Source organism: Callithrix jacchus, chromosome 3, assembly GCF_049354715.1.
Source record: "Callithrix jacchus isolate 240 chromosome 3, calJac240_pri, whole genome shotgun sequence".
NCBI lineage: Eukaryota > Metazoa > Chordata > Mammalia > Primates > Cebidae > Callithrix > Callithrix jacchus.
This window is the reverse complement of record NC_133504.1, coordinates 183,228,808-183,243,961: the sequence shown is the minus strand read 5'-3', so window position 1 is coordinate 183,243,961 and position 15,154 is coordinate 183,228,808. Positions and strand designations below refer to the sequence as shown.

The 15,154-nt window shown below is 42.6% G+C and overlaps 1 protein-coding gene across 1 annotated transcript in view; it reads right to left on the bottom strand.

The window, feature by feature from the left end:
* The window catches only part of CLNK (cytokine dependent hematopoietic cell linker), a 213,940-nt gene that overhangs the window by 189,634 nt on the left and 9,152 nt on the right, over window positions 1-15,154 (bottom strand). Inside the window, exon 2 of the mRNA XM_054253475.2 lies at window positions 9,257-9,309. Within this exon, the coding sequence (XP_054109450.1) occupies window positions 9,257-9,267 (11 nt within the window). The 5' untranslated portion in view covers window positions 9,268-9,309. The remainder of the gene's footprint in view (window positions 1-9,256; window positions 9,310-15,154) is intronic.

Sequence of the window (15,154 nt, the reverse complement as noted above, 5' to 3'; positions counted from 1 at the left end):
CAGCGCATGACTTTGGTGGAAGCTGGCTTCTAAAGGCAGGAAACAGAGCTGGCCAGACAGTTAAAGACTGTGCACAGACCTGACATAGTGTCCCTTCTGTCACAGTCTGTTGGTCACAACTGCTGTAGGCCCATGCAAGTTAAGTGGGGTGGAGAAAAAGATTTGTCCTTGAATGGGGAGTGTCCAGGATACACTGCAGAAAAGTATCTGGGGTGGGATATATTTTTGTAGCCACTTCTGGAAAATATTAAGCTGGTGTCAAAGTAATCATGGTTTTTGCTACTGGACAGGGAAAATGTGGCACATATACACCATGGAATATTATGCAGCCATCAAAAACAGTGAGTTTGTGTTCTTTGTAGGGACATGGATGAACCTGGAAACCATCATTCTCAGCAAACTAACACAAGAACAGAAAATCAAACACAGCATGTCCTCACGCATAGGTGGGTGTTGAACAATGAGAACACATGGACACAGGGAGTAGAGCATCACACACTGGGGTGTGTAGTGGGGAAATAGGAGAGGAACAGCTAGGGGTGGGGAGTTGAGGAGAGATAGCATGGGGAGAAATGCCAGATATAGGTGATGGGGAGGAAGGCAGCAAATCACACTGCCATATGTGTACCTATGCAACTCTTGCATGTTCTTCACATGTACCCCAAAACCTAAAATGCAATAATAAAATAAAATAAAATAAAATAAAATAAAATAAAATAAAATAAAATAAAAGTATTTGCCCATTTGGGAGGCAAGCTGGGTGGATCACCTGAGGTCAGGAGTTTGAGACCAGCCTGGCCAACATGGTGAAACCCTGTCTCTACTAAAAATACAAAAAAATAGGCTGGGCGTAGTGGTAGGCACCTATAATCCCAGCTACTTGGGAGGCTGAGGCAGGAGAATTGCTTGAACCCGGGAGGCTGAGGTTGCAGTGAGCTGAGATCATGCTACTGTACTCCAGCCTGGGAAACAAGAGCAAAACTCCATTTCGACAAAACAAAACAAAAGAAAACAAAAAAACAAACAAAACAGAAAACAGTAATTGCTAAAACTGTGATTACTTTTGCACCAACCTGATTCAATTGGCTACAGCACCTATGGCATGCTCCCTAGTGCCAGACACAGTGCCACACATCTTGTATGCATTAAGTCACTTAATTTTCTCAACAACCCTTTGAGATAGTTACCATTTCATTTAATAAAGAAAATGAGGCTCAGAGGGGCTAAGTTCCTAAAATGTCACAGCTCCATCGGCACATGGCACAAGCAGTATTTCTGTCAGATTACTGCAGAATGATGCTTCTATTGGAGTATTTGTTCTTCCCACCGTGGGAGACAGATAAATATTTGACTTTATCATCTCGTTTCATGGATTACCTCAACAGAATCCTTTCTGACCTCTCTCAGAAAAAATCCTCCCCACCCCCACAAAACAATGTAGAGAACGGAAGGCAAGAATGAAAAACCAAGCTGGAGGCAACTGATACCTGGCTGTGGCCAGCACTCCTCTCCTCTTACTGTGATCTGATCTCTCTTTACCAGGAATTCTGAAATTTTAGGCATCTAGAGCTCCAGGAATTCCTTTGTTTCCCCTTTCCAGTGGATACATTTTCTAGGACTTTCTGATATTGGCCCCAAATCATATTAATTCAAAACTTTCGGCAATCATTTTACAATTTTGCTATCAGGTGTACTTGAACTTGACCAAAGTTTTCCTGAGGTCAACTTCTCTACCTTCTTATGTCTCATCTGTAGGGGAATGTTGGGTCAGTGTAAATTATAGACATGCAAATGACCAGCGGTGTGGACTTCATGGGGAAAATAGCAACCATAAATGTTGGACCTTATTACTGATTTCCCTGTATGTTTTTATAATCAAATACTACTCTATTACAAACTGTCATTATGGTTCAGGCTCTCTAAACACTGGCTTAGCTCACAATATTTTCTAGGATGATTGTTTTTCCTTAGTTCCATGTAATCAAACACAGCCTCTTAATATTTGGGCATGATCATGTTAATTGAATTTGTCAAATTGGTTCATGAGTTGTGTTGTTTTCCTGCAGTGGAAGAATATAAAATGTGGGATGCCTAGGGGATGAAAGATTGCATAGCTATAAAATGACTATAGTAACGTTGGGAAACATTATGCATATGATACATCAATTAAAAACAAAACAGAATGCATAGATGTACTGGAAAGCCTAAAAGAGAATATCCAATACTGTTTACCATTTTTCAGTGGTTCAATTAGTGGTAGTTTCCTTTAATGTATATATTTTTGTACCTTAAATATTCTACAAAGAATGCACATTACTTATATGATAACAATAAACTCATGTGTTAAATACATCAGAGCCTTTATTATTCTGTGTGACATTTTCAAAGACCATAATGATGAAAACTCTAACCTGTGGACAGTCAGCAGGAGACTTTGTTCAGCTGGAATTTTCCCAAGTGGTGATAAGCTGGTTAAGTCAACTAGTTCTATCAGCAGCTGGCAATCTTGCCAGTAAGAGAGAGAGAGAAGACTGTCTTAAAATCTTCTATTTCCTCATCACCAACCATCTTTATTGAATCTCAAGCCAACCGCACCCGCTGCTCCTGCAAAAGTATCACTGGCCATGTCTGCAACCTCCGGCCAAGTCTCTCTCTGGATCTCAGCTATGTTCCCTCACAGCTTGCAGCTTTTTAATTACCAGCCAACCACGAAGTTGAATCCTACCTATGTGACTTTCATAGCAACAGAGGACAGACCTGGTTGGCCCAAGAGTCGGTTCATAATTACTTCTGGGTAACTAGGAGGACGGCCATACTGACTACACAGCTGGGTGTAGGACTCTGATCTCAGGGTGCCAAAATTGCTGGTTCTCATTTTCCCTGGATTCAGTGGGATTTACACTTATTTATTCCAGCAAATCAAAATGAAGGTACCCCTGGTGGTTGAAAGCAGGGGTTGTTCACACATGTCATGGAGGCAAATAATGATCTGGAGTTTACATGGAGTTTTATCATTCATACACACAGAGAGAAGTATCATCTATTGGACATCTCCTGTGTGCCAGACATTGAGTCCTCTCAAGAGGAGCTGATATACATCCCCACCTAGGGATTGAATACATTTTATTGTGCAAGGTTTCAAAGAGAAAATATGCCTCTAATGAGCAAAACAGTCATTCACTCGGGTGATGTATCCGTGATGAGAAATACACAAGTGAGATGTTCTTAATCACTGTGTCTTATGACATAAGACCACAGATATTGGAGTCAGAAATATGTCGGTTTTACTCCTGAACCTGAATTTGGGAAAGTTGTTCTTATGTGGCAATATGGAAGGCTGTTTTAGTGCTGAGCAGAGTATGACACAGGTCCTCGTGGAAAATGACTAGCATGGTGCCTGGCATGTCAGAAAGGGTCAACAATTTCTGTGTTCTTTTCATGCTTTTTCTTGAAAGGAAACACTGAATTCAAGTGAGAAAAGCATTGCAGAGATATATCACTATTTTTGCCTAGGAAAGTGTAAAATGTCAATGATTAACATTGACTTGAAGGTGGCTTTGTTGACATTAATACAAAGAGGAATTTTCTTGCTGTTTCCTAAGTCATCGCCTCAGAAGAGATAATCTCTTTTCAAAAGAGTATTTGAGAAGATTCTCAATTCTGTCTCACAGAGCTATTGCTAAGGAAATTATAACCATGTGTGTAAGGTGGAATTCTATACCTCTAGGACTCTCTCCACCTCTAAATCTCTACCTGTATGTTACTGCTTTGTTTACCATCAAAATTCTTTATAAAACAAGCAACTAGGAAATACATACTCCATATACAAGAAAAGAAGTGCTAGGTTATTACTAGATAATTTGAACTCGTGTTCCTACATAGTATTAGACAATTAGGATAGAGTTAGCAAATGTATGCCACATACACAGTGTTGGCAGCTGGGAAGCACCACAACACTGTCTGCTTTAATACTTCTACAGTATATAGTGTTAAGTTTAATCTTGGTGATAAAACTGCCTCATAAAACTCTATAGGTAACAACTTAAATGTCCAACACCAAGGGCAAGATAAAATAAACTGCCAAATAAAATACAGGTTTGCCAGCCTTGATCCAAATCCCTGGGGCCAGGAATTCAGAATATTGTGGATTTTAGAAAAGTAATGAGTGCATGTGCTGTCTACTATGTACTATTTCCAGTGAGTACTGGAACAACCTCTGGTTATTAAACATGCTAATATTTCTGTAATGAAATGTGATAGATTAATTAGGATGAATGAGGACTTACATTAGCTTGCTGCATGTCAGGTTATTCTGTCAAATTCGCTATAAAGGCTTTTCAGTATTTCAAAGCCCTTTGACTTTGAAATTATGAAGAAGGGGTGGTAAACCTCATTTAAGTCACAGCTTCAAAACACCATGATTCTAAAGAAAATTTAATCATGTAGGACAATGGTCAGAAAAGGTAACATTGTTATTAAGTGAATGACTTAAAAGAATGAGTTTTTAAAGCAGATTTTCTAAAATTTTAAGATATTACCTGTAGATATAGAAAAATGAACTAAGACAACTGTAGCAAGTTAGTGCTGGGTGTTAGGATAATTGGTAATTTTCATTTTCTTCTGCGTATTTTTGTGTATTTTCTAAAATTTCCATCAGTGCTGGGGATAATTTCGCTAATGAACAAAACAAGCTTAGTAACTTTTTAAGCCTTATTTCAAAGTGGACACTCTGGAGACCCTTGCTTCCTGATCTATCCCCAATCTGGGATGTGCAAGAGTGTCTTTCACTCAAATTTCCAAAAGAGCCTGGCAGGCCAGTACAGTACACTGGCTTACTGGAAAGAGTCCGGAAGCAATCACCTGGGTGACTTTGTCTCTTCCCAAGCACTCAGAGCCACAGCGTCAAGGTTCTTATCAGTCCTGTCCAGAATGATGAAGAGGTACTGGAAACCAAACCCCAAGATGCCCTTATCCAGCCCCTGCGGTGTAATGGGGCCACTGCTGAGTCTGTCCGCTCTTCTCTAACAGCATCCAGGAATGAGGCTTTCTGCAGTTTAATGCATTGCTAGGGAAGCTGCAAGTTTCGTTGCACGGAAAGTCAATGAAAAATAGCCTGCTAATTTCAGAAGCAATTTAGAATCATGCCATCAGGACCTCTTCTTACTACTTGTGGAGTTTTCTCATCACTCTATGTAATACTGAAAGAATTCTCTACATATGGCTAATCTTCTTTGAGGGCAGAGACTAGATCTGATTCATCTTTATAAATGAGGTGCGTGAAATGTACACTCAACAAATAAGTGCTTTTGACTAATACAGTCATATACAAATATGTGTGCATATGCTTATATTGTGAGACCCCTAAATCCAACGACACTTAGAGATGCCCATAGGTTCACATCACCGTGTACATATAAAATATGTATTTCTATATCATCCATTCATTTGTACTTATTAATTGATTCATTGTAAAAGTGCTTAATGAGAGATACTCCTATGATTTAAATGCTTTTGAACACCTTAAATTCATATGTTGAAAGCTAATCACCAAGGTAAGTATTAAAAGGTTGGGCTTTTGGGGGGTGATTAGGCCAAGAGGGCAAAACTCCCCTGAAATGAGATTAGTGACCTTATAAAAGAGTTCCCAGAAAATACATTCCTTCCCTTCTTTACTATGTGAAGACACAGCAAAAAAAACAGCTATGTATGACCCAGGAAGTACTCTCACCAGACACAGAATCTGCTGGCCCCATGTGTTTGGACTTCCCAGCTTCCAGAACTGTGAGAAATAAATTTCTGTTGTTTCTGAGTTATCCAGTCTGAGCTATTTTGCTATAGCAGCCTGAGAAGACTAAGACAGTAGGAAATTAGTTGTAGTTACAAAGTCTGCTTAGGAGTCCAGGTCCGAATTGTAAGAAATTCCAGGTTACAGAATTGTGAGACATTATTCCACAAAAGCGGCTGTAGATTACATTCAGTTGAGCATTAACAGATAAAAGACAAGACTGATATCCAACTATTCTGGTTTCTTTGCTTTGGGGAAGGAAATCAAAATTGCTTTTGTTTAAAGCCTCCCTGATGGTTCTAATATTCCTTCAGGTTTAAAATCTACTACCTTGAATTGGCTGGGTTAATAATTTTGACAGAGGAAGTGAGTACTACCCCACAAGGCACAGCAAAACAAAAACCTCTGTGTGTATGGTGATGGGGGGCACACGTTTCCAAAGGATACTCACACCCAGCCCCATATGTGGCTGCCTTCTCTGAGTCATGCCTTGGCGACTACTGTAGGTGAGTTCTCAAGTGTGCTGGGAAGGAAATGGTGCTGAGAACTCCCGATCTAGTTCAGCACTTCTCGGGCTTTAACGCATCCAGGAATCAACTGAGGATCTTGTAAAAGTACAGATTCTGACTCAGTATGCCTGGGCTATGCTGTAGCAGCTGAGGTTCTGCATTTCTAGCAAGCTCCCTGGTGGTGCTGACACTGCTGGCATGCAGTCTGCACTTAGATCAACATCATCTTCCAGCTCAGGACACCCTGGACGGGAAACCTGAAGGTGGAGAATAAAACACAGAGTGTACTAGGGCATCTTAGCTTTCATTTGGATAGTGCCAGCTTATGCATTTCTCTTTAATGTGTAAGTGTACCGGCAGGGGGGATGGTGCAGGGGGGATTCTAATTTTAATATTTGCTTTTCACTTTGGGACAGGCCAGCAGCAATCCCATATGGATTGACTGGTTTGAGGCTGCACAAGAGGAAAGAGTAAAGAAGAGATTGGGATTAGGGAAGAAAAAAGATGCCCTGAGTTTCGGGAGAGAAGAATTATTCATCAAGGCGGGTGCCTAATGTTGAGGTGTCAGAGTCAAGTGTGTGGGCTCCACGTGAACTCATCCTAATGAGAGGAAGCTAATGCTTGTGAAATGGTGATGGTTTGACTGTCCTCTGGTCTACACATTGCCTGCTTCAGATCTAACCTGACTGCAAAGCTGAAACCACAAAGCTTCCCTCTGGAAAGCTTCAACGGAGACCAACTCCCTGCCTAAAAACCAAAGCCACTGAAAGTCCTCATAAAAGGGGAAAACCTCTCCTCTTATAGAAGAGGCCCTTGGCACAGGGTGGAATTATTAAAAGACATAGAAGCAGAGATGGAAGGGGTGGGAATCTCAGCTACAAAGCCAGGCAAATGCTCTTGGCAAATATTGCCACACTTTTCAAAGCCATCCCACGTTGCCCCCCAAGAAGAGGAGAGAGTGTGAAGGTAGTGCCTGCTGCCGTGGACCGAATGGTGGCCCTACCACACGTCTATATCCAAATCCCTGACCCTTGTGAATGCGACCCTGTTTGGAAAATGTGCAGATGTCGTTAAGGATCTTGATAAGAAATCATTCCGACTATCCAGGTGACCTCTAAATCCAATGACAAATATATGTATATATCAGACAGCCAGAGGGAGATTTGAGGTGAGAAGAATAAAAGAAAATATGGCCACAGAGGAGAAGGCCATGTGAAATGGAGGCAGAGAGTGGAGTGATATGGCCACAGGCGAGGAAAGCCAGAAGCCTCCGGGAGCCGGATGAGACCAGGAAGGATTCTTCTGTTGAGCTTTTGGAGGAAGAAAGGCCCTGCCGACCTCTTAATTTTGAGTTTCCGCCTCCTAGAACTGTATGCAAATAGAGTCCTCCTGTTTTAAGCCATACATGTGGTGGAAATTTGTTAGAGCAGCCCAGGACACTAATACACCCGCTGTGCTGGTTATGTCATCAACGCAAACTTCTAATTCATCTATCCTACAATGAAACTGCTGTTTGCCATGTTTGTCCCCAATGCCAACCTTGGGTCTGAGAGTTCATCCCCTTTGTGGTGCAACCACAGGTTAACCAGCTCACCTGGATTGACATTAGCCCTGACTGCCTTACTGGTGCTTTCTCTGTTTCCCACGGTGGGGAGAAGAATGGAAGGAGCACTGAACTGGGAGTCAGACAGACTTGAATTCCAGCTCCACCTTCATCTCAATGCTCTGAGTCATCTCAGACAAGGCATTGCAATGAAGAAGCTCATCTTCCAGGGAGCTAGTGATACCTGCTGTATCACTAGCCACCCAGTCTTGCTCTAAGGCTCGAGGAGGAAAAGGTCATAACTCCTGGCAAAGAAGGATTGCTTGATGAGCTTAATTCTTCCTTGAGTGAGGAGCCCATCTGTGGACTACATGCCAGAGAGCTCCTGCTGTGCTGTTCATGGCAAGAGGAAGAACAGAAGCTCCAGACTTCTCATCCCTTGGGCCTGGATGTGAGTCAGGTCACTCCACCTGGACACCTGTCAGCATCCGTGGGTAGCTGAGATGCTGGAGCTGCTCTCCCACCTGCTCTTCCCTTTGTCTCTTGGACCAGAGCCCTCCAGCCAGTGCCCACTTGCGAGATGCAGCCATTGCCTGGTTATCGTGTTCTGTCCCCTAGCCTCCCTCTAGGATCAAGACATCCACCCAGAAGCCAGGCAGTCCTCCTCCCCAAGTCAGATTCTGCTTTTCAGAGGGTTAATTAACTTCGTGCATAACTTTCAGAGGGTTAGGATATCATCATTCTCCATTAGTATACAGATGTAAAATGACAGGGCAAGGGATTTGGTCTGTCTGACTCTGAAACTCATGCTCTTTCTAATACAATCACTCCGCTTTTCACACCAAAGAGGAATAACAAAACTACCGTTCTGACTGGCAAAATAAAGCAAATAAATAGATAAGGAGATTCGTTTTAAAACTGGGACACCAAACTTTGCCAATTTCAAGGTCCTTTTCTTCACTGTAAAGGATGGCATTTTTTAATTTCAGGCACAAATTTGGGTGTCTGAGACTGACCACACCACTCTCTGGGTTCCACAAAGAGAAAGGAACTCCAGGCTTCCTCCGGTGGGAAAAAGTGCATACACCACTTCCTTTTACTTAGTCCCTCATGCCCAGGGATGGAAAGTGACTGGGTGCTCTTCTAGCATCATGGTGCTGGGATATGTCATCCCTGCACCACCACATCCCCATGCTGGGTGAGAACCAGTGCTCTGTCATTAAGAAAATGCAGCTACTGGAAAAAAGAGTTTTCTAAACACCAAAGCGCACACTCTCAACCATGGCCTCAGAAAATCCCCTTTCCATGTTGGGCAGAGGGGGCACAGCGGCATCATTTCTTAGTTCATCTTCCAGGAAATATGTCCTGTCTCAGCTAAGAAAAGGGAGTTGGGGCTTGCAGTAATGCCATGGTACTTACTGCCTGTTCATAGTTCTTGACACCCAGCAGATAAGAGGGATCTTCAACTCAGCCTGTGGAAACAAAAGCAAACTCGTTACTGGAACATCCACACCATGTTTTAATTCTGGGGAACAAGCCGCCGTTGCTTCTTGTTAAAATTGGATGCAGGTGCTGATTTGGAGGAAATGACAGGAAGAGAATCAATCCAGGTCAAGAATTGCTTATTTCTGGAACACTGTGGGGGAGGGGATTTCTTTCTCTGACAGGCTGTCCTCTTTCTGTCAGCATTCATCCCATCTGCCCCCGGGAGCTGAGCAAACATAAACTGAGCCTGGTTTTCCCTGGCGTGCAATTGTGTGCTTCCCCTGGGCACCGAGGGCACGTTAGCCAGGCTTGGCTGGCTCTGCTCCGAGCCAGAGCCGGCAGGAGAAGGGGTGCTTTTCATTTCCAAGTGTGACTTTACCATGAAATATTTATTGGAAGTTACAGTTCTGTATCCCTTTACATAGAATGCAACATTTTATTTGAGCCTTGTATTCACCCACATAGGAGAGATTATGTTACTTTACTATATACATTAGCAGCAGAGACGCTAGGAGTATTCAGTAAGGGCTTCGGCCTCGTATCAATAATCACATATAATCTACTCAAAGACCCTGAGAGGCATAAAGGATATCAGCTGAGGTTCCAGAAAGAAACAGATGACACTGTCAAATTGGGTAATTTGAGTACAGCTTAATAAGGAGACCATTTAAAAGGTGTGGGCAGAGTAGAACAAATGAACAGGAGACAGTGAAGTATCTGGAGGTGGTAACATAAGGGTACTGTCACATGCCTGGGCTTGGAGGGGTTTGGGGACCAGGTGGGCACTGGGACACAGAGACAGAGCTTTCTTCCTGGGTTGCAGGAAGAGGAGCTGTGGCTTTCAGTTGTGGGACCTGCAGGGAGGGAGCTGTGGTGAGTGGAATGAAAATCTCCATCTCATGCTCCTTCTCCCCTGGATCTCCTGATGCTATCTCCCGTTAGCCAAACTCAATAGGAAGCCAAGGACAAGGAGCTATTAATATGGTTTAATATCCATCAACTTCCCTGGGCTCCCAGCTGAGTGGAGTAGGGTAGACAGTGGGCTTCACAGTTAAGGATGAGATGCAGGAAGATTAAATTATGTGACCAAGAACAACCATATTCAATAAGAGCCAAGGTCCAGAGAACCCAGAAATTTCCACTTCCTAACCTGTCAGCATGTGGCACCCCACCACACCTTAAGCATTTTTAGTATATTCTGCCACCCATCTATCCATCCATTCATTCATCCATTGATTTAGGAAACTACCATTTACTAAAAATTTACTTTGTGCAAATATTGTGCCCAGTGAGACACAGTCTCTGACCTTAAGCTACTTCTACAGTCTCTGCATCTCTCCATGATGGCTGTTGTTAAAATCTTTTGCAACAAAAAGATGAATGTAAAACAAAACATAACAAATCCTAACTCTATCTTGAAGAGTCAGCCGAGGTGATCTTCATAGAAGAGAGAATACTTGAACTGCATCTTACCAGGTAAGTCTGGGCCTTCTGGGTTCAAACTTAAGGAAGGTGTTCCGAGCAAGTGTAACATCATGTGTAAAGGTGTGAAGATGTTACAATGCACATTGTGCCAGAGTGGCTTTGCACATTTTGGTGAAACTAGAAGGATCGATAGCTGGGATGTTGGTAGTGCCTGAAAAAGATCAAGGGAAAGTCCCTTGGATTGAGATGATCAAGGATCGTGCTTGCCAGGGGATGGGATTTGAACTTGAACTGTGTGATCTTCAACCCATACTGGTAACACATACTAAAGAACTTGAACTAAGCTGTATGTCCTCTGACACCCTGTGTATTTTCCTCTGCCCTCACCCCGCTGCCTCATCCCCTTATCTTATGCTTGTAGGTCAATATTGACAGCAGGGACAGGGGAGGCGGCTGTTAGGCTTTCATTCACAGATGGCCCAGTGTGGACAGTGTGTAGAGTGTCTAACTCATGGCCTCATGTGGAAGTCGTCTCCATCCTGGTGGTGGGAAAGAGGACTTGAGCCTTCATTAGTGTAAAATAAAGAATGCACAGCAAATACTGGAAGGGTGCTGGACTGGAAGTTGAGAGACCTCCGTTCAGTTCCAGTGCTGTCATTACCTAGCTGTGTGGCCTTGAGGATCACTTGGTCTCTCCTAGTTTATAAATAGTAGCATCAGTATCTTTCTTTTACAGCCTGTCTTAAGTGTGAAATAAATTGGTGCATATGAAAATGTCTTACAAACTGTGAAATGTTATGAAATACGGATATGCAGTTACTTGTATAACAAAGCAATATTTGCAGGTTGCTTTAGCATCAGTCATGTTATATTTGGGTATGTAGGGTTATTGATGCCAATTTTTGAATATTAATATTTGTAGAGATTAAATTACTGGATTACAGTCATACAGGACAAATTCATCCCTTATCCCATAAGGGCATCTACCACATGCCCAGGGGGTGGTGCTTTATGCCTGTAATCCTAGCACTTTGGGAGGCCGAGGCAGGAGGAGCACAAGGTCAGATGATCGAGACCATCCTGGCCAACACTGTAAAACCCCGTCTCTACTAAAAATACAAATTTAGCCGGGTGTGGTGGCACATGTCTGTAATCCTAGCTACAGGGGAGACTGAGGCAGGAGAATCGCTTGATCCCGGGAGTCGGAGGTTGCAGTGAGCCAAGATCACGCCACTGCCCTCCAGCCTGGCAGGAGCAAGACTCCGTCTCAAAAAGGAAAAAGAGTATCTGCCTCTGAATGACAGTTGCTTGTACAGCTACTCCATTCTTTCGAATGCATTAAGTAGCATTGAAATAGGACAAAATAAACCGGTCTTTACGGAGGGCTCCCGGCATGCCTGGCTCTTGGCCAGTTCTCATGTACAGCGTAAGGGGACCACAGATGCAGGGCAGTTCTCTGCAAGGCTTATTGCCTCCAGTTAGAGGTCTGGCAAGGTGGCCAGGGAAGCTGCTTTCCAGTCCCAGCCCTGCCATGCACCATGTAGCTTTCAGTAAGGCATTGGAGCTCTCTGGGGTTTGGTTTCTTCACTTGAAAAATGAGCGGCTTAGGCCAAATAGATCTTCTTCAGCTCAAAGAAATGGAAATAGTTTCATTAAAAAAATTACAATCCATCAATAATTGGTGACAAAAATGGTTTCAAAAGTTAGAGTTTGCCATTACATTTCTTATATCTTATTGTCTTTTCCAATAGAGCTCTGTGCAGAGCCAAACTGCAGAAGATTCTGACAAATTGCTAATACATAGGATAGCAGGGATGGAAACTGGAGGGATCAGGGAGGAATCCTTAATTTTTGCCTTATATAAATTTCTGTATATTATTTGATTGTTAACATCAGTGCTTATTAGACTTGTATCTTAAACTGTGAGTAAAAGCTAAAAATATTTTATTAGTAGCTTTTGAGAGATGCAAGCAATTTATTGTATTAGAAGAATTTAAAAATATAGAGAGAACCCAAATTCTTCCATCATTTTAAAGAGCAGAATTTGAGGCCGGGCACAGTGGCTCATGCCTGTAATCCCAGCACTTTGGGAGGCCAAGGCAGGTGGATCATCTGAGGTCAGGAGTTTGAGACCAGCCTGGCCAATATGGTGAAACCCCATCTCTACTAAAAATAAAAAAAATTAGTTGGACGTGGTGGTGGGTGCCTGTAATCCCAGCTACTCGGGAGGCTGAGCAGGAAAATTGCTGGATCCAGGAGGAGGCTGCAGTGAGCTGAGATCGTGCCACTTCATGCCAGCCTGAACAACAAGAATGAAACTCCATCTCAAAAAAAAAAAGCAGAATTTGAGGTCTCAGCAACCCATGCTAGAGACTGAGCTAGCCACACAGTGTCATCAGCAAGACAAGAGAGGCATTCTACAGGGCAAAGAGCTGTGTTCTACTCAGAAGGGCTGACACACTGACAGCACCACACTCTGATCTGATCTTAGTCATCGTGTAAAGGATGTGGTGAGTCAGTCAGAAAGAGTCTTTTGTTCACCAGCTTTATGAAGGTAATACGTTATACACAATACAGGCCCTTCCCTTCCTGATGTGTGCATTTTCAAAGACAAGGGAATGAGCATAGATCACCTGTTATACATTCTCCCGTCTCCCCAACTCAGTAACCTCACACGGTCTGTATTATGATCCTCATTTTATACAAAACCAAACTGAAATTCATGAAAGTGAAGTACTTGGCTCTACCTGGCCGAATACAATCAGCTAGCATTTGAAGCCCACTGGTCCTGACATGTTTTAGTTTTAAAGGAAATAATGTATAATCGTGGTCCATTTCCAAGACAAAGTGCCTTGAATCGGCTTAGGTCAGCAAACTACAGAAGAAATAGCTTTTCTTCCAACGTAGTTGCCCTCACCCAAACCAAAGAATTTTAGTCAAAGATAATAGTTTACTAGTATGCAATAGGTCACTTTATCTGTTCTTACCAGCCTGCCCAGCTGCTTAGGTCATAAATCAAATACTTAAAGATCCCCTGAGCTAACTAGGATTGTGGTGCATTGTGGGCGGCTGCAAAGTGCAGCAAGACAACCCTAAAAAAAGAAGACCTAAAGCCCCTGCCTAACAATAAATAGGCGACGTCACGGAAGATAGGAACCCCATAGTACTCATCCTATGAGGAAACTGGGGAGGGACCTGCGCACTACCGGATAAATTGCTTGTTGAGACTGTGCCGGGTGTGAGTGCATGCTAAACACAGGATGTTGCAAGACTGCCATGAAAAGTCTCACGTTTGCCGTTCTCCGGATCTCGGAGTCCATTCTTTGGGTTTGGACAGGTGAATTTGTTTCTCACAGTAGTGCTTTGGGAAAGCCATTTAACCATTCTGAACTTCCATGCGCTTATCTATAAAATGGGAGTAACACAACAGCTCCCTTTTAGCACTCTTATGAGGATTACATGAAAAAATACTCTATCTAAGACATGGGGAAATAGTGATTATATGAACCTGAACTTGAAGATTAATTAAATGCCTTATATCACTTTAAGTGACTTAAAGTGGCACTGGATTTAGCTAGAAATGAAAGATGCTTACCTGCTGCTAATAACCACTGATGTAGTCATAGAATCTTCTATCTGCCTGAGCTTTGGAATTACCTGGAAACCTCAAAATATATAATGCCCCCAAAAGTTTGATTCGGTTGTACTAGGGAGAAGCCCAGGCATGGACATTGGGTAAATGTCCCAGGTATTTTAACAGGCAGGGAGGCAGAAGAGAGTGGACATTAGTGTCATCTATTCCCTTCTCCATTTGCCCAGCACCACGCTCTGGCAGCTTGTCACTGAACACACCTACATTTTCTCATTCTCAGGGAAAGCACAAAATAATCACATGCTCATCCACCTTGCTTTTCAAACTCATCTTAAATAGACATTTAGGAAATGGCACTGCTTGCTAATAATCCTCTATACAGGATTAGGGTTATTTTAGAGTCAATTTTTAGTGAAAATTAAAAAAAAAACAACCTACCACATCCAGACATTTAACAATTTGATCATGGAAAAGGTTTCTAATCATGTCAAGCATCAATTTCTCTATCAGGTCTTATTTATAGGCAGTGAGGAAGTAAAGTCCAAATTCTTGCAGTTGTACAGGGTAGCATTTACTACTGTATCTGCAACTATTTATGAGGCTTTACTATGTCCCAGTCACATTCCAGATACTAAGAATTACAGAGCACAGGGCATGGTCTCTGCCATCACTGTGTTTATCTGTTTTCTCCATAGTGCTATAGTGATTGTAACGGAGTGACATTAGATACAGATCTGTAAAAAAAATAGGGGAATATAAGGTGTCTGGGAGCACAGAGAAAAATAAGCCCCAGAGGAATCTACATAGCTTCCTGT